Source organism: Siphateles boraxobius, unplaced genomic scaffold (genome assembly GCF_051911475.1).
Source record: "Siphateles boraxobius isolate OS27281-9 unplaced genomic scaffold, OSU_SipBor_1 2, whole genome shotgun sequence".
In the NCBI taxonomy this organism is placed as follows: Eukaryota; Metazoa; Chordata; class Actinopteri; order Cypriniformes; family Leuciscidae; genus Siphateles; species Siphateles boraxobius.
Genome location: NW_027508810.1, coordinates 10,050,755 through 10,071,577, shown reverse-complemented (window position 1 = coordinate 10,071,577; position 20,823 = coordinate 10,050,755). Strand labels below are relative to the sequence as shown.

General features: G+C 37.3%; 2 protein-coding genes across 2 annotated transcripts in view; both read left to right on the top strand.

The window, feature by feature from the left end:
* Positions 1 to 2,327: 2,327 nt before the first annotated feature.
* ssrp1a (structure specific recognition protein 1a) lies at positions 2,328 to 19,597 on the top strand. Its single transcript, XM_077235829.1, has 18 exons — positions 2,328 to 2,480; positions 3,026 to 3,081; positions 4,171 to 4,356; positions 5,143 to 5,248; positions 6,071 to 6,264; positions 6,362 to 6,462; positions 8,319 to 8,448; positions 9,820 to 9,923; positions 10,008 to 10,136; positions 11,179 to 11,400; positions 12,162 to 12,234; positions 13,303 to 13,432; positions 15,956 to 16,001; positions 16,083 to 16,218; positions 16,500 to 16,667; positions 18,218 to 18,318; positions 18,878 to 19,040; positions 19,120 to 19,597. Exons 2-18 carry the CDS (start codon positions 3,028 to 3,030, stop codon positions 19,195 to 19,197), a joined length of 2,121 nt encoding a protein of 706 aa, XP_077091944.1. The 5' UTR covers positions 2,328 to 2,480; positions 3,026 to 3,027; the 3' UTR covers positions 19,198 to 19,597.
* The window catches only part of ran (RAN, member RAS oncogene family), an 81,030-nt gene continuing 62,633 nt past the window's right edge, over positions 2,427 to 20,823 (top strand). Inside the window, exon 1 of the mRNA XM_077235831.1 lies at positions 2,427 to 2,438. The gene's annotated coding sequence lies outside the window, so the exon portion shown is untranslated. The remainder of the gene's footprint in view (positions 2,439 to 20,823) is intronic.

The following is a 20,823-nucleotide window of genomic DNA, read 5'->3' as shown; positions in this document are numbered from 1 at the left end:
GTCGATGAAACTGACTGAAGTGATTTTATACACATGCCTGAGAGAAAGTTCTGTCCCCCGGCCTCTTCTCCTCCCTCTCTCTCTCTCTCTCTCTCTCCTCCTCCTCTTCGGTGATTCACTGTTGATTCATCTTCTCTGAAGTGAAGGACCCTGCCACGAGACTCTGAAACCACAAAGCTGGGAGGAATTACACTTCTGACAGATATTTCATAATTCCGCCATTTATTTTCTCACCAACAACATAGCCAATGTCTTTTTTTTTCTCGGATTCGGTGACTCAATTATAATTTGGCATTGAGTTATACATTGAGAACGGGTAGTGTTTAGACTGGTGTGTTTTCTGACCTAGTCTCGTGCTTGATGTGTCATTCCTCTGGTATTACCTTTATTGACAGTGAGATTATTGAGATTTGAAGTGCTACATGCGTGGGTTATTTCAGAGGTGTGTAAGTGGATAAGCACTTCATTTCACAGGTAGCGTGACATTAAAGACTAGGACGGGATTAACACTGTGATTATTGTTGTGTTGTGAGCCTGTGATGTTTGACTGATCATCACCGTCCTGATGTTAGATGTGATGATTCGTGATGCTGCTGGCGTCCTCTGCTGTTTAACACTGGGATCTTACAGCTCTTCATCATTTAACCTTTTTTTACCTTCTTCATTCAAGAAACAGATGCAAATATACAAAGATCTTCAGGAGAACATTAAAGTTAAAAAAAAAACATTCGTATGAAAAGGCAGATATCCTAAAATATTATTGTTGGTTTAACTTAAAAAAGTGAGTAACCTGATTGCCTTAATTTTGAGTTCATTGAAATAAAAAATCGAGTTGATACAATGAAGGAGATTGGTTTAATCAACAGCAACTGGCATTATCTAAGTTGAGTTGACAAAAGAAAAAAAAATTGTGATAACAAATCAGGAATATATATATATATATATAGGCTATATATATATTTTTTTTTTACAGCGTATTAAGAATCATTTGCAAGAGGATAAGAAAGACAAGGGATGACGATAAAGGGTTAAGGGAATATACATTTGACATTTTAAAAAAATTATGGGGAAACAATAACAAGAGATAGATCATTAGAGAGAGAGAGAGAGAAAATCAATATATGAGAGAAGCTGGTTAAATCTGAACATAAGAGCCATTACAAAGGAATCGTTCATATTTGTTTCAGGAATCTTTCATATTTTGTACTAAAAGACTTAAGCAGTGAGTCTATTTCAATCAGAAATTGTGAGAGAGTAGGAAGTGAGCCCATAAATTTCTGTTTATGAATGAAAAATTTGCCAAACAAGATAAAACAAAGTTGAAAAAATGTTCTTTAGATTTTTTGGAGTAAGTGTAATAACAGATAATATCTTTCAAATTAAAAGATTGCGAAGGGTTTTATTTAAATGGGAATATAAGTTAGCTCAAAAGAATAGAATAAATATTTTTTCTCCTTGTGACCACAAAAACGTACAAGTACAAGGAATATAAACATATTTGGACACCGTTAAATTTACAGGGTCTTATGCAATATTTTAAAGTGCATCTGAATATATCTCAAATAATAAAAATACATGAATAAAGTTGCGTAGAAAGATTATGTTATCTTTAGCTGTTGGCCGTATAAATAGGCTACATTTATAATAAGGAGAAGCTAAAGCAAATTTTTAAAAACTAAAATCAGGTTCATTGTACTTTTTTTTTTTGCAGGATGGTGAAAAAAACCAGAAATTTTACAGAAAGCCAAACTACAGAGCATTTAGAAACCCAATCAGTACCGAATACAGACTTTATTTTAATATTCAAATATTATTATTATTTGCTGTTTATATTAATTTAATTAAGCAGTTCTTTTTATTTCATAGCCCATTAATAATACCATTTTAACATTAAAAGTGTTTTTAATTATATGAGGTTATATTTTGTATATCGTTAAGTTACAGTCATAGTAATTATATATGCAGAATAATTATCTTTTACAACCACATTTTAAATGTAGCCTATTTTTACTTTTTAAGTAAAAAAAATGTAATGTCATTTTTCAGTGTAAGGAATAGACTTATGTAATAGTCATTAAAGCAAACAAAAAAGTTATCTGTGCTGTCAATTCTACAGTCAATTAATTATTTTGAAATTAAATTTGAAATTTGTTTTGTTTGTTTTTGTTGTATTCAGAAAAAAAATACACATAATAATAATAAAAAATACTGCAGTTGAAATGTTGACACTTTTTATTACGGGAAATATTTGCTGAAACATTTTTTTAAAATGTCAGGAACATGTGACTGCGGAGTCATGGAAACGCGTGACCCTTCAACAATTCTTCCGGGTTACTGTCTTTCTTCAGAACCCGGAGGTTTGACGCGGGAAACCGGAGAATAGAAGAGCTTGATCATTGCAGTTATTTGTGTGTTTTCATCAAATTTCTTCAACACCGGGAAACGCGCTTATACGTTCATAAAGTCGTTCTTCACCCAAAGTAAGTGCTAAATACGTTTGTATAATGTACTGATGATGATCTTAAATCAAGCCGGCTGAATGAATCTCACCCGCACCACATGTACCGAACACTGGTGGTGTGCCAAAACACAGCGAGCTTTCCTACATAGACAGCATGTTATGTCCTCAGTAGCGCTTTCGAATCCCCTGAAAGTATCTCTGGAATTCAACTGTTAAAACCATAGACTGTAAAAAAAAAAAATAGGTTGAAACGCACGATGAACAAAATGCTGTCTAGGTAAGCAGCTCAGTAAGTTAAAGACACGACCACTGATGAGGGAGAAACACTAGCTTAGCAACTCCCATTCTGAATATGATTCGACACACAATACAGCTCGCCTTCAGAGCAAGACTAACTGAAATCGATCAATCATGTCTTTATGAATGCGTGCAGAATTCGGCACCGCATGTTAGTATACTACTCGTACTACTTTTTTAAACGTATCTTTCTATGGTAGAAATAGTACGAGTAGTATGCGGTTCCTGTGTTATTTCTGCGTTGATATTAATATTTATATTTTACAGAGATGGGAGACACTCTGGAGTTTAATGACATCCATCAAGAGTCGAAGGGATCTTGGGTAGGTGACATTTAACTTTCACTCGAATATGGAGTTTAAAAAACACACACAGCAACTAGCAAACAGTAGAGTGACCCCTAGATGTCGCAGTTTGACCTTTCACCTCCTCACCACAACATGGCTGTGTTTAGATGGAATACTTGCACTCTACTGAATACTGCTTAGTATCTCAACCCTAATAAAGCTTCATATTTAATACATTCATTTCTAAGGCCTCTAAATTATCAACGTGATCATAACATTGCTTAAATCTGTTGTACACAATCGACTGTCGTCTGATTAATAGTTCATACTTTTTAGCATGTAAAAGTTATTTTAGTATAATTGTAAAAATGCCCCTTTTTTAAGTTGTGGTACATGTGTCCTTTAGCTGTGAAATCTTAAGAATAGCATTTATATTGTTAGTAGTATTTCAAGATGAACACTTACTGGACTGAAGCAACTTTTACTTGATTATCCAAATATCCTTTTTTAGAATAAGCATGTTAAAAATGTGAGTTTAAATATGATACAACAGGCTTTTGAGGAACGTTTGTTTATTCATCTATCAATCGTCATTATATGTTTTGCCCGCACGGTAAAAACCACAGTGCTTTGATCAAAACCAAGCATTTAAATATCATTTTACTAAGACATCTAAATATATAGTGACAACTGGTATTTATATCCATTTTATGGAAGTGTGCTTTAAAGTTACAAAGCTCTCGTTGATTTACATAACAGGCTTTCAGAATTTCGTCATACTTTTTGGTCCTGTAAATAAATATCCGTATTTTTGCTCAGTTTGGGACTCTGGATTAAAAGGGTGTTTTTTCAAATCAATACACAGAAGTATGCAGTGTGCAGTGTTGCATACATTTCTCAATGCATTGAAAAAATTTGCATACTGTTTACAGCAATAATGTGCCCTTCCAAACATATCACAAGTTACACTTACTCCGAAACCTGCTAGCTTTGTCTTTAGATGGAGACCTTTAAGAATGTACAGAAAATATGTAATATACATGAGGTTATTTAACCGTACAGAAAAACAACAGACGCATAGTTAAATGATCCATCCACACATTTCTTTCTGTTTGTGTTTGTCAGAACGATGGCCGCCTGAGGTTCAGCAAGCAGTCTGTGGTCTACAAGAGCCATAAAACAGGGAAGGTGGACAGTATCCCGGGGCCTGAACTCTCTGCGGCGCAGTGGCGTCGGGTCTGCCTGGGTCACGGGATCAAACTGGTCACCAGCACTGGACACATCTACAAATACGACGGCTTCAAAGACACAGTGAGTGTGTTGGGCGAACAATAGTTGACCGATCAGAGCTGCATATCCATAAATGTAACATACTTTAATGCTATAATGTGTCTTTTCTTCTATGTCAAAGGAATGTGTGTGTAATTCAAGATGTTAAGGAATGCTTTTCTCCCGGGGTTAATCACTGGCCTCCGATATAATGGATTTGCTCTGTATGTGTGTGTTTGTATGAAGTCATTGTGTGTGTGTGTGTGTGTGTGTGTGTGTGTGTGTGTGTGTGTGTGTGGTGTTTATTATTAAGCAACGTACCGTAACTCCGGAAGAATCTGTTACATGTAACATAGACAAAGTTGACGTGAGTGTGTATTTGTTTGCTGTGTATTTAGATGTGTTGTTTTACAGCTTTAAACTTTAAACCAGCTTCGTCATTGTCTTTACATTAGGGAAAAAAAGGCAATATTTTGAGGATCAGGGAATGCTGGTTTGTGTAATGTTAAAGTGATGGGATTCTGTAGCCCAGTGCCAAGCTCATTAGCACACACACACACACACACACACCTGGTGGAGTGACATGTGGAAGCGATTGTGCAGTCCTGGATAAATAAACGGGCTGATTGAGCGTGCTCCGCATCAGCCTCTGGTCAGATTACACACACCTCCACCGTCCCAGCGGGCCGAGTGCCGCCGCCAACTCTCTTTATTAATGAACCCAGGGCTGGATGAGAGAGAGAGTCAGGGGAAGTGAGGCATTAACTCTGTTTATCTCTTCCTTCTCTTGCTCTCTCTCCTTCCTTTTTGCTTTCCTCACCTCTGCAGGATTTCGAGAAAATCTCAGCGTTTTTTAAAGCGAACTACAAGTTGGAGTTGGCAGAGAAGGACATGTGTGTGAAGGGCTGGAATTGGGGCACAGCCAAATTTTCAGGTACACACACCTATCTATACATGCTACTAGTAATTCATGAAATTAAAATAGTCTGATGGCAAGCTGCTAATTATTTTCCTATTATGGCTGATAACTGAATGTAACTGATGACTCAGTGACTGATATGAAAGCTCTATAATGTCAAAATTGTTGTTAACATTTGTATTTTAACATGAAAATTTAGTGAACATTGTGCAATTTAATATACAGTACATAGATGGATACCAGCAATATCTACTGATGGTGATAAACGTTTTGGCCAATAACAACATGGTACCTATATATTCCAATACACAACTCCACTATATGCTTATTTGGATTTTTCGAAACATATTATAATAAATATCACCTCAGGCATCAACATATTCAACTATGCTATAAAATATTCACTATTGATGTTTTCATCAAGTATCAACTAATCCTGGAAAACTGTGCTTGTGTTTCCATAAATATTAAGCAGCACAACTGTGTTCAACATTGATGATGATAATAAATGTTTCCTGATCATAAAATCCTCATATCAGAATGATTTCTGAAGGATCATGTGACATTGAAGACTGTGTAATGATGCTGAAAATTCAGTTTTGCATCACAGGAATGAACTGCATTTTACAATATATTAAAATAGAAAACAATTATTTTAAATTGTAGTAATATTTCACAGTAGACTTCTCTCAAAAATCTTCCTGATCCCAAAGTTTTGAACGGTATACAAACAAAAAAATCTGCTTTTAAGATAGTGGGGCTGAAATAAAAGAGCTAGGCCAATCAAAAACACTTATGTTGCCTTGGTTACTGATGTGTGTGTGTGTGTGCGGTCAGGGTCTCTGCTGTCATTTGAGGTGAGCGAAAGTCCTGTGTTTGAGATCCCGCTGTCCAGCGTATCCCAGTGTGCAACGGGAAAGAACGAGGTGACGGTGGAGTTCCATCAGAACGATGATGCGGAGGTGTCACTCATGGAGGTCCGCTTCTATGTCCCGCCCAACACTGGAGACGACGGCACAGACCCTGTGGAGGTGCGTGTGTGTGTGAATGTGTTTATCTCTGTCAGTTTGCGAGCAGCTGCTGTTGATGCTGATGATCTCTCTCTCTCTCTCTCTCGTTCTGTCGCAGGCGTTCGCTCAGAATGTTCTCTCAAAGGCAGACGTCATCCAAGCTACTGGAGATGCCGTGTGTATCTTTAAAGAACTTCAGTGCCTTACGCCGAGAGGAAGGCAAGTTGTGTCTTTTGTTATGACCATACATATCTTTGGTTAGATGACTGGTTGTGAAAGGGGTAGTTCACCCAAACATGAAAATCACTTCCATGTCATTCCAAACTAGTGTTGTCACGATACTGAGATTTCCAACTTGAAAATATGATACTTTGAAAATATCGATATTCGATACCACGGGGAACTGCCATATATGTTCTGCCATACAGATTCAGTATACAGTATTCAGGTAAGAAATACTGAAGAATGTAATCAAGTAATAAAATGTAAAAATTAAATGCAGGTTAATGCTTGCAATTAAAGTTACAAAGGTTATTCATTCAAGAACAGAAAGTGATATTTGTCTTTTGCTCTTTGATTAACATGACAGACAGCAACAGGTTTATTAGGCTTCTGTCACTTTAAGAGCTTATGCACGGATCCAATATACTGTTACGCAACGTGTTTTTTTCCCCAACTATTTATGTTCCAAAACTGACTGTATTTACCTGAATACTCGCAAGACTGGCATTTTGACATCATTTTATATGTTAAAGGTACAATATGCAGGATTTTTTCGCCACCAGGGGTCGCTAACCTCTTACAATAACAAAGGCGTATATTGATGACGTATATTCCACATTAAGCTGAATTATGGATCTTGTCAAGCTGATGGATCTTTTATGGATGAGTGAATACATTGATGTTTTTAAAATGACTGTGGTATGAAGCAGTGTGTGATTGCTAGAAGTATACCAGCGCCACACGCAACGCGAGTCCCGCGGATATAAAGGAATAAGGACATTTCATTCTACCGAACTACACGCAAATGCTGAATTAATACTCACACAGGTCAGTTTATTAGACGAATTAAACTTGAGGTAATGCAGCGCTGTTTCACTTGCTCTAACAGTTACACTATCACACTAAACTGCATTTGAGTGTGTTGAATGTTGCTACTTAGGTTGTTTGTTGGCTGTATGAGACTAACTAAGCTAGGTCAAAATTAGAATAACATACAGATCATATTCTAACATTTCATCAGGTTGAACTAAATAACATTGATTCGTTTTATGTACATTTGCTCACCTGTCTAATAAAATACATGCAACACTCGCGTCTCTGTCAAGTCGAAGTTAGTCGCGGACGTGGAGCTCTCGGCATCTCGAAAGATGCTGATCTTCGTTTTAGTCCTTTTTTTATTGTCTCAAAGTCTGCTTGCCATGATCCATAATTTTTGAACAAAACATCAACAGTGTGAGCGTCCTCCTAGGCATAACGGGCCAGTTGTCAACGTCTGTCACCATGGTTACTATGGCAGTGCGAGGTCAAACCTGGCGGAAACCGAGGGTAACGCGGAAATGACGTCATTGACTGGCGACTCCTCACCCCTGCTCACACGCCCCGTTTCCTTGGTTAAAATCGCAATTTTCTCACGATTTACAAATTGTTTGAAACATTTCGGATATTGTAAGTAATCAACTAAACAAAATATATAACATTGGCCTAGTGGTTTTTGGATATTTTACTGCATAATTCTTACATATTGTACCTTTAAAGCGCATTAAGCTACGAAAAGAGTAAATTTTTAAGTTTATGAGCCAAATTTATGAGCGCCACTTTTATATCAAAGATCATTAGTTATTAACTTGGGTATTAGTTATTAACTCAGCACACATGCATATGGTGCGTTCAAGTCCTCCTGGGAAGTTTGTGTGAACTATCCCTTTAAGGCTGACTGACTAGTCGATTTTGAATGTTGTTACACCTTGTCTCCAAATGAAACTGCATTGCAACCATCTAGAGCTCTGCGTGTCTCCAAGTGATGCTCATGTATTTGGGTCTTTTGTTTGGCTCAGTTAGTGTTCTTCTTTCAGGTATGATATTCGTATCTACCCCTCCTTCCTGCACCTGCATGGTAAGACTTTTGACTATAAGATCCCCTACACCACTGTACTGCGTCTCTTCCTGCTGCCACACAAGGACCAGAGGCAGATGTTCTTTGTGGTGAGTTGTGTTTTTATGTCCTGCTCCCCACCAAAGTTAATTCAACTCAACAATAGCTACATTAACTTGTCAAAATAATCAATTTATCAGATTGATGGCTCACTCGGACTGAAAAAACTTAATGTAAACATCGCAATTGATCTGACTGAAGTTTCGAACCATTTGGAAGGGGCCGTGTACATTTTATATTAAAAGAAACGTATAATTAAATCCAGATAAAAAAATCCTTGATTAGCTTTAAACTTTGATTAATCCTTATTGGTGCAATCCACCCTAAGAATATTTATATCACAATATATATATATATATATATATATATATATACACACAACTCCGTTGTTGCACCACTTAATTTCAAACACAGATTAACAAATCTAGGTTTAAATTTCTTTCCTGTGATTTAAAACCTCCATTTATGATTAATGTTCTTCGCCCTGATGGTTTTGCCATTGTAATTAAACTGTAACAATATTAATGTTCCATTTCTTTTTCTATTGACCACCAAAAATCTGACATTAGTAGCTCTTGCCGACTCCAGGCTAGAAATCAACATCAATGTTTGTGATTGGCTACATTGATCAACGCTGCATAAACACGTTGTAAATAGAAACCTTTGACATTCTCCAGAGCGCAAACACATCGCGGAATGACATCTCCGCTTGTGCGTGCGTGGAGCGGGCATGAGAAACTTGCTCACCTCACCATCACCTCTGCTGGCAATAATAAACATTCCTTTTTTTCTTTGTCCGACACCGAGATGAGTGACGGATCTGCATCCCGGACTCGATAGCAGGCACAACACACAAGCTCACTGCCGGCTTGATGCGCTTTCATTTTTGTTTGTAATAAATGCCTCTCTGAGATCTCTTGCCACACATAACATTTTTGTCTTTGTTCAATCAGCCACATATTTTATGTTGTAAATTAATCCATGATTGAGGTTTAAAGTTATGGATCAACAAGATTAAAGTTAATGTATCTTAAATCTAAATTAAATCCAGGATCAAAATGGTTTAAATGTAAACCTGCTTAGTTTAAAACAAGGTTTAAAGTCATAATTATTAGATAAACCTTGATTTAAGATTAATACTTATTGTTGCAACCCACCCTTAAAATTTCTTAAATTTGATGTTAAATAGATGTCAATCAGATTGCACCATTTAGGGTTCATATAATCAGAACTTTCTGAATCTGATATCAGATTGGATTAATTCCAACTAGTGCAGGTAAACGTATCTAATGTGTCTCATGTTAAATAAGGCGTTGGTGCTGCCGCCTGCTGGTTAAATGTTGAATCACAGGTTTATTCATTATGAGATGCTTTGTGAAAAGGCTGCTTCATGGTTTACTCTTGATCCTTTTATTTTCCAGATCAGTCTCGACCCGCCCATTAAGCAGGGTCAGACACGTTATCATTTCCTCATCCTCCTCTTCTCCAAAGATGAAGAGCTCAGTCTTGCTCTCAACATGAACGAGTAAGTTCACTGGATTTTCTGTCTGTCTCTCAGATGTCAGCCTCCATTAGCTCTGCTGATGGCATCTGTTTCTCTTCTCTTTAGGGATGAGGTGGAGAAGCGTTTTGAAGGGAAGCTCAGTAAGAACATGTCTGGTCCGCTCTATGAGATTGTCAGCAGGGTCATGAAAGCTCTGGTCAACAGGAAGATCACAGTGCCTGGAAACTTCCAGGGGTAACGCTCACAAGCAAATGCTCTTATAAAGATATTATGCTCTGCCTTTTTCTGTTTCTCATTAGGGGTGGACGATATTCTAGCATTTCTTTCCAAACCGACGCCAAAGAACTAGTGCTGATAAAAGCAGACTATGTTGATGCCTGCGTTGGGGGGGGAAATCTGTGCTTGAACACACCGAAAGGACTACAGGCGACTGCCAACTAGCACAAGCGTTTGCAACTGCGTGCGAAGGAGTTAACTGTCTATTTAAGCAGCTATATTCGTTTTTCAAAAAGGGAAAGCCAAACTAAGACTGCAGATGTACAAACTATAAACAAAGCAGCGCTTGCTTACCGTTTTGAATATCAATCATGTTGATCATGTTCTTTATTCCACTCATGTTATTATGAAAATATATACACGCAGTGGAATGCTCAGGTAAGATGGCATAAAATTATAACGGCCTTCTGTCTGACTTCTTCGCTTGCTTTCATCTCTTTTACTTGTTTGCTAAACTAAACAGCCAATCAGAGTTCTTTCTCACCGACGCCGAGTCTACGCGTTGAATCTGCCAAAATAAAACGACAGCATTGGACTAGAGCCAACGGTCCAGAACACTGAAGAACTAATAGTATCTGCCCCTATAAGTATAAATAGCATCTAACTACTATTTATACTTATTGATAAGAAAATACTGCTCTTTTTACAGTTTAAATAGAATCTATTGCCAAGAAAATATTTTCACTTAGTGCAAATAGCCACTGCCTTAATTATATCACTTTATACAATAGATTGCTTTAAAGCAATTAGCTTTACAGTATTAAACATGAAAAAACAGTCTCTTTCAATTAAAATTACAACCTCAGTTTTTACTATAAAGACCTTGTCTGACCTCGTTGTTACATATAGTAACAAAAAAACAATTTGCCCAAAATGTTGTGGTATAAATTGCTTATATTGTCCACCCCTAGTTCTCATATTCATAATAATGTGTCAAGATCAAGTTTTGAAATGAAATGTCTTTACTGATGTCAGTCTTTATCTGTGTGTGTTTGTGTAGTCACTCCGGGTCTCAGTGTATAACGTGTGCGTATAAGGCGAGCTCAGGGCTGCTGTATCCTCTGGAAAGAGGCTTTATCTATGTGCACAAGCCACCGGTTCACCTGCGCTTCGAGGAGATCTCCTGCGTCAACTTCGCCAGAGGAACAACCACCACTCGCTCCTTTGACTTCGAAATAGAGACTAAGCAGAAAAACCAGTTCACCTTCAGCAACATTGAGAGGTAAACTACATTACCCACAAATCATCACACCTTGCCCTAGAAAACACAGACAGCAGTGTCCTTCATCCCTCAATCATAAGAGAGAATCTCTTTCTCAACATTTCTGCAATCTGCAGCAGCCTGTCATAACCAGCAGCCAAATCACCCTGTAGCCCAAGACTGGTTGCCCACTGAAGCTGGGCAGGGTTGAGTCGGGTCAGTACCTGGATGGGAGACCTCCTGGGAAAACCAGGCTGCTGCTGGGAGAGGTGTTAGTGAGGCCAGCAGGGGGCGCTCACCCTGTGGTGTGTGTGTTTGGGTCCTAACGCCCCAGTATAGTGATGGGGACGCTATACTGTCAAAGACCACCATCCTTCAGATGAGACGTTAAACCGACGTCTTGAATCTCTGTGGTCTTTAAAAATCCCAGGATGTCCTTCGAAAAAAAGAGGAGTAGGGGTGTAACTCCGGCATCCTGGCCAAATTTGCCCATTGGCCTCTGTCCATCATCATGGCCTCCTAATTATCCCCATATTTACTGATTGGCTTCATCACTGTCTCCTCTCCACCAATAAGCTGGTGTGTGGTGGCCGTTCTGCCGCAATATGGCTGCCGTCGCATCATCCAGGTGGTGCTGGAGATTTCCCCCTTCCATATGTAAATCGCTTTTGAGTGCCAAGAAAAGCGCTTTATAAATGTAACAAATTATTATTAACTTGGCATAAGTGTCAAGTCTTTCCGGTCCTCACAAATCATGATCACGTCTCTTCTGTCTTGTGTAGGGAAGAATATGGAAAACTTTTCGACTTTGTCAATGCCAAGAAACTGAACATCAAGAACAGAGGATTTAAAGAGGTATGTTCTGTTGTTTTCCAAACATTCATTTCGGTTTAAGCCAAAATAATTATGCACAGTCAGTCACAAAAATATTAAGCCGCGCATTCAACATTGATAATAACTTCTGCATCAAATCAGCATATTTGAATGATTTCTGAAGGATCATGTGATACTGAAGACTGGCGTAATGATGCTGGAAATTCAGGTTTGCCATCACAAGAATAAATTATATATTAAAATACAAAACCTTAAATTCTAAATTGTATTAAAACAGCATTTGAACATATTAGAACACATTCATGTTTGTATGAGTGTGGCTTCTTCTGTTCCTCCGTGCTTTCAAACCGGCACTTGAGTGCGAGACGTCATATTTCTGCAGCAGTGGCATATGGGCACTTTGTTCAGAGCAGAAATGCAATTACAGCATTTACATGCCTTGTAATGCATTTAAATCAGCAGTAACCATAACTGTAGAATATGAGTACTCTGCTTAATCACAGTATTGTTATTATGACTTAACTTGATCACAGTCCTGCTTTAATCACATTATAAAGTGAATGGAAACAACCTGTGATGTGAATTGATTCACGTGAACTGAAACGGTATAAAACAACTGATTTGCGGAAATGTTACATACATTAAAATCAGCACATTATTCGCAGTAATTTTTTTTTTAAATAAAAAAAGAAGTCTAAAGTAAATATTGGACATGTGGCCCAGCCTTAATGCGCAGTGTTAGTGATCCTGTTTTGTTCTAATAGTCATTTGAGTTATAATTTAATGTTATGTTAAGGGCTTTTTCTTTGGGAACACCCAAATATACACGTATGCAGCGTTAACTCATGGATGAATGCGCAGTATGAACCTGGTTTTAACTAAATAAACATCCATTCTGTTGATGGATTTGCGCTCTTGGGAATAAGCAGGAAGAGCGTTTGAACCTCTAATTCTATGATCCAGACTCTGTGTGTTTATACTAAAGTGCCCCTGATGGCGACACTTTCATAATAACTTCCTATGGACAGCAGCATTATACCCAGTAATGTGTTGATTCACATGATTTATTGAACTGTTTGTGTGTGGTAGGGCATGAAAGGAGCAGAAGGCTACAGTGACTCTGATGAAGACCAGCATGACGCTTACTTGGAGAGGATGAAACAAGAGGGCAAGATCAGAGAGGAGGGAGACGGCAGCGATGAATCCGAGGGCGATAGCGGTAATGACACACCTCGACTAAAACACAAAATGCCAACTTTATTTTTCTATACATTAAATAGATGCTTAACCCTTGAGAAAATATTGCTTGTGATCCTCAGTTGGTATAACTATTATTATGAGTATTTTTTTTCTATTATTATTATTTTTTCCCAAAGAAGAGACAAGACCAAAATGTGGTTATTAATAAAATGGTTAACCAAAAAAAAAAATCTAAATGAAAACATCAAAATTGAACAAATTTGAGAGGGAGAAAAAGTAATGGGTAAGAGGGTTGCAAATTAGGCCATCACTCAGTAGGTGCTTCATTTTGGGATGTTGTTTTGCAGTTAACAATGAATAGTTCACCCAAAAATGGAAATTATGTCAATTACTCGCCCTCATGTTGTTCCAAACCTGTACGAGTTTCTTTCTTCTGTTGAACACAAAATTAGATATTTTGATGAATGACAACATTTGATGGTCCCCATTGACTTCCATAGTATATTTTTCCATACTATGGAAGTCAATGGGGTCCATCAACTGTTTGGTTACCCATATTTTTCTAAATATCATCTTTTGGAACCCTTTAACTTATTTCCTATAAATTCAAACAAATATGTAAAGAAAATTATTTGTTTGATCTTATTTCTAATGGTAACTGGATTGAAGGTTGAGCTTGAGGAATGCAGTCAACACTGCAATTGTGTAGATGTTAACTGATTGAGATTTACTTGTCTTCCCTTTATGCCGTAAAAAGCCCAAATGATGTAAAAATGTGTGTGTATATATATGTATATTCGGCTAACCGTTAGTCGACTAGAAGAGTTTTGGTCGACCAAAATTGTATTAGTCGGTTAGTCGCAGAAAAAAAAACTCCACAGGAAGTGGTGAAATCACGCAGTCGGTGACGGACAGATCATTAACGGCTGGAAATCCAAACATTCGCCTATTATTAATCGACCTCAAATATGGCTTATCACTTACACATGTAAGTAGTAGCAACTTTATGAGTCCACTCGCTCTGTTAACCTAGATAAATGTGCGCTATAAATGGGCACATAAGTGTTTTTGTGACATCGTTGACTTAATCTCTGCAGCCGAAAACACAGAAAACATTATCAATGAATTATTAAAACGTTTTGACAGTCTCCCATTCATAATCATTACATTTGCCAGTGCGCTGTGGCGAGCTTTATGCATGCATTTGAGCGCTGATTAGGATATGCAATTAATAGGCAATTCAAGGCTCATTTTTAGGATTTATGACTTATTAATATAAACTCGCGATTAGTCGACTAATCGCTTAAATGAACGACTACTTGTTGACTAGATAAATCTTTAGTCGAGGACAGCCCTAACACACACATATCAGTGCCTAGCATAAGTGAACACACCCATGCTAAAGTTGACTAAAAAGAGAAATAAAAAAATAATCTTTTGGAAATTGATCTTAATGCCTAATTTAAAAAATGAGGAAAAATCCAACCTTTAAGGACACCAATTCTCTTTGTGAGTGAATAATTTGTCGTAAATAAATAAATGTTCTTCCTTAAAAATACAGGGTGCATAATTCAGGACACCCCTATGTTAAATTCTCATAGAGGCAGGCAGATTTTTTTTTAAAGGCCAGTTATTTCATGGATCCAGGATAATATGCATCCTGATAAAGTTCTTTTGGCCTTTTGAATTAAAATATCCCCACATCATCACATTCCCTTCACCACACCTAGAGATCGGCATTATGTTATTTCAGTTAGCCTAATAGCTGGTTTGATTTGCATTGAGAGATGATCTTATGGAAAATGCCCCATGCCAATCTCTAGGTGTGGTGAAGGGAATGTGATGATGTGGGGATATTTTAATTCCAAAGGCCAATCAGAGAGTCTAAAAAGAGTCTTGTCTCCTTACATTCTCAAAAATGGTTAAATATTTGTATACATGCATATTTTACAATAAACCTAAAATATATTGTTTTATTTATAATCAACATTTTTAAATGAGTAGTTTTATATTCCTCCATTGTTTTTAATTCAATTATGTTGTCCGCAATGCTTAATGGGATTGTAGTTCTATCTAACACTAAAGTCGATAAGTCTTGTACCTTTGTATTTTTGTCCAACTTTCAAATACTCTTTGCTTCAAATCCAAGTTGTGATGTTATGATTCACCTTGTTGCTGGTTGGCTTTGTGGCTTAAAAGGTTTGAACTGAGACTTTTTAAAAAAATCCAAGAAATTAATGGAAAAATATACTTCCAGAACCAGCACCACTGAAAAAGTGGGCGGGCACTAATACGCTATTTCAATAAAATATAAATTCTTTCAAATACAAAACGAAATCATGCTATCAAATGAATTTAAGAAGAATACAGTATAAAATAACAATTACAAAATGATCACACAAAAGCTACCCAAAAAATAATAATTTTTGGAAGATTTAAGAATAAGTATTCTGCATGTCCAGTAAAGGAACCTCAAATTGTAAGTTGTTAGTGGAATATATTGAATTCTGTATAGTAGTTAATATCTAATATCTTCCTGTAGATGAGTCTTTCAACCCTGGAGAAGAGGATGACGACGTCCCAGAAGAGTAAGGGATTTGTTTCTTTTCTTGATTTTTAGATGATTTGTCAATCTTTCACTCTAACAATATAATGTTGTGTGTGTGCAGGTATGACAGTAACGCTTCAGAGAGTGTCAGCGAGGGAGAGGATGGTGACAGTGAAGATGAAGGAACGAAGAAAAAAGTTGAAAAGAAGCCCAAGAAAGTGGTGAAAGAGAAGAAAGAGAGAAAACCACGGAGAGAGGTCTTGGACCTTTTTTTGCAACTTGTCACTAATATCTGAAATATCAGTATTTTCATTAAATATCAGTATGTCTTAAAGTAAAGACATCAGAGAGATGCACAGTGCTGCTTTTGACACCATGCATGTTTGTTCTTGTCTGGTAAAACTGCGCACGATAAACATCACTGTGAAAAACCTTAATACAATTACCGGCATCTGTTCAACGGTTCAGAAAACGAAACCCACGTTACCCCCTTTTGTGCACTTTATTAAACCTCACTTCCTCTCTCTGTGGCGAACAGAAAAAGGTGAAAGACGCAGGTGCTCCTAAGAGGCCGATGAGCGCTTACATGCTGTGGCTGAACGGCAACAGAGAACGCATCAAGAGTGAGAATCCTGGGATATCAGTTACTGAAATCTCCAAGAAGGCTGGAGAAATGTGGAAGCAGCTGGGAAAAGACCGGAAAGAGGTCAGCGGCATTAAAATCACACACAAACACACACCAATAACCAGAAAGTCTTCACAATCCCTATTAAGGATAAATTATGAATATGTTTGAAAAGCTGTAATTACATTGCTTAAATAAGAGATGCAAATATATTTACTGTATTTCATTTGCTGAGTGTAAAGATGCAATGCTGCATTAAAGCCAGACTAAATGATGCCTGTTCTGACCCAACACAACACCTAGTGTCAAAATATACTGTTTTAAATGCTAACAGTCTTAAAGCTGTTAAACGCAGTCTTAAAGGGTTAGTTCACCCAAAAATGAAAATTAAGTCATTAATTACTCACCCCCATGCTGTACCAACCCCGTAAGACCTTCGTTCATCTTCGGAACACAAATGAAGATATTTTTGATTAAATCTGAGAGGTGGATCACTGCTACATAGGCTGCCAGAGGGAATGAAACTTGACGGCCCAGAAAGTCATTAAAGAAAATGTTTAAATATTCCATGTGCCTACAGTGGCTAAACTATAAGTTTATCAAGCGACGAGAATACTTTTTTCCCGAAAAAAAAAACATAATAACGACTTTATTCGACTATTCCTTTTCATTCCTTGTGGGCCTGAGACGAGAGTTCAAGAGATTTCCACGACGCATGCGCGAGAACTGAGAAGAGGACGTTCTTCTTCTAATACTTCTTGTTCAGTTCTCGCGCATGCGTCGTGGAAATCTCTTGAACTCTCGTCTCAGGCCCACAAGGAATGAAAAGGAATAGTCGAATAAAGTCGTTATTATGTTTTTTTTTTCGGGAAAAAAGTATTCTCGTCGCTTGATAAACTTATAGTTGAGCCACTGTAGGCACATGGAATATTTAAACATGTTCTTTAATGACTTTCTGGGCCGTCAAGTTTCATTCCCTCTGGCAGCCTATGTAGCAGTGATCCCCCTCTCAGATTTAATCAAAAATATCTTCATTTGTGTTCCGAAGATGAACGAAGGTCTTACGGGGTTGGTACAGCATGGGGGTGAGTAATTAATGACTTAATTTTCATTTTTGGGTGAACTAACCCTTTAAAGTCTGTGTAAAAACAGCCAAATGCCACTTCAGAAGCGCTTCTGTCCCACCTTTGGAGTGAAAATGTGATGAGATTCGATTTTAGGAAAATGGCAATCAACATCCAGTACGCAAATATTACAGTGCCATTATTGTTGGTCATATTAAAACATTAATTTCTTAAAACGTATAGCACAACCCTGACTTCCAGGCAGGTGTGTTGAATCTTTCCTCAACCAAAACACATTGTTTATGGACTTTAGTTCTGTGGCAAATTCTATGTTTTATGCATGGAGTCTAGTTTTCAGGAAATTGCTTTCTTTCCTGCATATGCAGAGTGACTTCTGCACCACTGAATACATTTGTTGGCCACTTACTGAATAATTTGTCTGTGGTTTGTCTTATTGTGCTGCAGAAAGATGATTGAAGCATAAACTACTGATGCCGTGTAAGTCAACTGACTTGTTTAAATGATTCAACAGTGTGTTTAGCTAAATGTCTCTTGTGTGTTTCGCAGGAGTGGGACAAAAAAGCAGAAGAAGCCAAGAAACAATACGTAAAAGCCATGAAGGAGTACAAAGAGAGTGGCGGGGGAGGGGCCGCGGCAACTGTTACTAAGTGAGCCAACTATCTCCAAATCTCAAACACGCACTTTGTTAGTGTGCAAAAATGCTTTAAGATATAAAATGATTCTGTGTATTGTATATCATTTATATAAACTTCAATTTGTATTAGGCAAGATATTACATTTTAACCAAGAACTCACCAGATTAATCATATTACCATTCAAAGGTTTGGGGTCCTTTTTTTTAATGCTCATCAAGGCTGCATATATTTGATGTACTTATTGTGATATATTACAATAATTATTGTTCTAATATGCTGATGTGTTGCTCAAGAAACTTTTCTTATTATTATCAATGTTATAAACCGTTGTGCTGCTTAATATTTTTGTGGATACCGTGATACATTTTCTGGATTCAATAGAAAGTTCAAAAGAACAGTATTTATGCGAGAGAAATCTTCAAATTCTAAACGTCTTTACTCTCTTTTGATCATTTTAATGTGTTCTTGGTGGATATAAGTATTAATTTAAGAAAATCAACTTGGTTCTTTTGAAATGAGTGTTACTTGCAGCTCTGCTTTATATTGATACACTCATCGCTTTTGCTTTTAGGGAAAAGAAAAAGAAAGGAGGGAAGGTGGAAGCTAAGAAAAAGAGTGTAGTGGAAAAGGAGAAAAAGAAAGAAGGTGGAAACGAGAGCTTTAAGAGCAAAGAGTTCATCTCCAGCGAGGAGAGCTCATCTGAGTCTGACCACGACAGAAGCAGCAAACGCAAGGTGTGTGAATGATGCGTTTCCTCTTCGGTTTATTAGTTATTTAGATTTGCATCCATTTAACCGGTCTAATCTATTGCAGGCTTCTGATGATGATGATGATGAGGAAGAGGAAGCCGCCTCCACACCTGCCAGCTCAGAGGAGTCAGGATCTGACTGATGTCACACTGACAGCACAAAGACATTTCCACATCTCAGGTTTCACAAATGAATAATTGAGTACTTGGACCAAGACTTTCTGCTCCCATGCTGTTTGCGCTCAACGCACATTGTTTCACATATTTTTCCATTCACACTGAGAACATGGAAATAGTCCGGTAACATTTTTCCCTCCTTTGAGAGTGACAACAGAAACTCTCCTGTTTTTATTTTATTTTATTTTCCTCTGGTTTTCGTAGACTGTGATAATTCAGGGAAGTGTGGATAGACCTGCTTGTAGAAGATTTTCTATTTTTTGCCTTTTTTCAAACTGGAAAGACTGCACTTCAGTAAATGTTTTGTATTTTTAGCTATCAAATTGTTAATCACTGTTTTGCAATAAAAGTTCAGTGAGTGATTAAGTGTGTGTATGTGTGTGGTTCAAGTATATCCTACATATAAAAAATGTCCCGACAAAGATGGCAATATCCGAAATCCTTGTCCTTGTGGGGACATTTACTGGCTTGTTCAGGCGGTGGTGAAGTCAACGGTCTGAAGAACTATTCCCTGGAATTGGCATTTGGTAGTACAGCCAGAACCAGGGTTGGGAACCACTGCTCTAAACTGTGCAAAAAGCTGGTGACGCCTTTGTGTTCAAGAATATACGATTGTGTTTGTTGCTTCATCGCCGATTGGTTTGTTGATTAAATATGCTAGTGAGTGGGGAAATGACTGTGTACAAAACGTAGTGACGTAGCATGTGAACTAAGCGTTACACTATTGTGGTCTCAAAATATTTTCCAGGTTTGCAGGTCTTTTTAACATGCTTGCCCTAGTGCTACAGTAATGACATATTTTTGTTAGTTGGCATCACCCTGGTTCCCTCAACAAAAACCCAATAGGATTTTTTTTAAATATTTGGATTATTGCAGAAAATAAAATCTTTGAGACTGAGAACAAGGGCCTATAATTCTTGCATGTTTTATTCATGATGATCTTCACAAATGAACAACTTGTGCATTTTTAAGAAGCATGCGTCTTACATGTGGTTCTTGAGGCACACACACGCAAGGTCTCTCGCTCTCTGCCGTGCGCGCGCTACACGGTTTGAAGTTAACATACATCTTCACCTAGCCTTTCGAAAACGGAAAAATATAATGTATAAAAAATATATATTAACGATGAAAAACGGGACAAAACATGAGGATATATATATATATTAACCTAACAAGGCTGTGAAAGATAATTTGGGGGAAATTTAAACCCACTTGAGAGAGAGAAAAAAAAAACTTGATTGATGGAACCAGAAGTGCTGACAACTCGTGACTCGATTCATAGCCTATGCTTGCGATTCAATTTCGATTAATTTGGCTAAATATCAGGTAAAGTAGACCTACATTTCAATTTTTCTCAAGGAAACAAACCTCTCTTAACCAAATCTGTAAACAACAGGGTAACCTTGCAGGTGGTATTATTATTAAAGCTTAAAATTAACCCATTCGTACAGTAGCCTACGTTATAGCCTACAATTAATATAATGCGGTTTTTGTAGTAGCCTAATGTTATAACAGCTTTTAATGATTTAAAAGTTAAAATATGTAATAGCAAAATGCCCCTCTCTAGAGTTAATTTTTCTAACAACTAACAT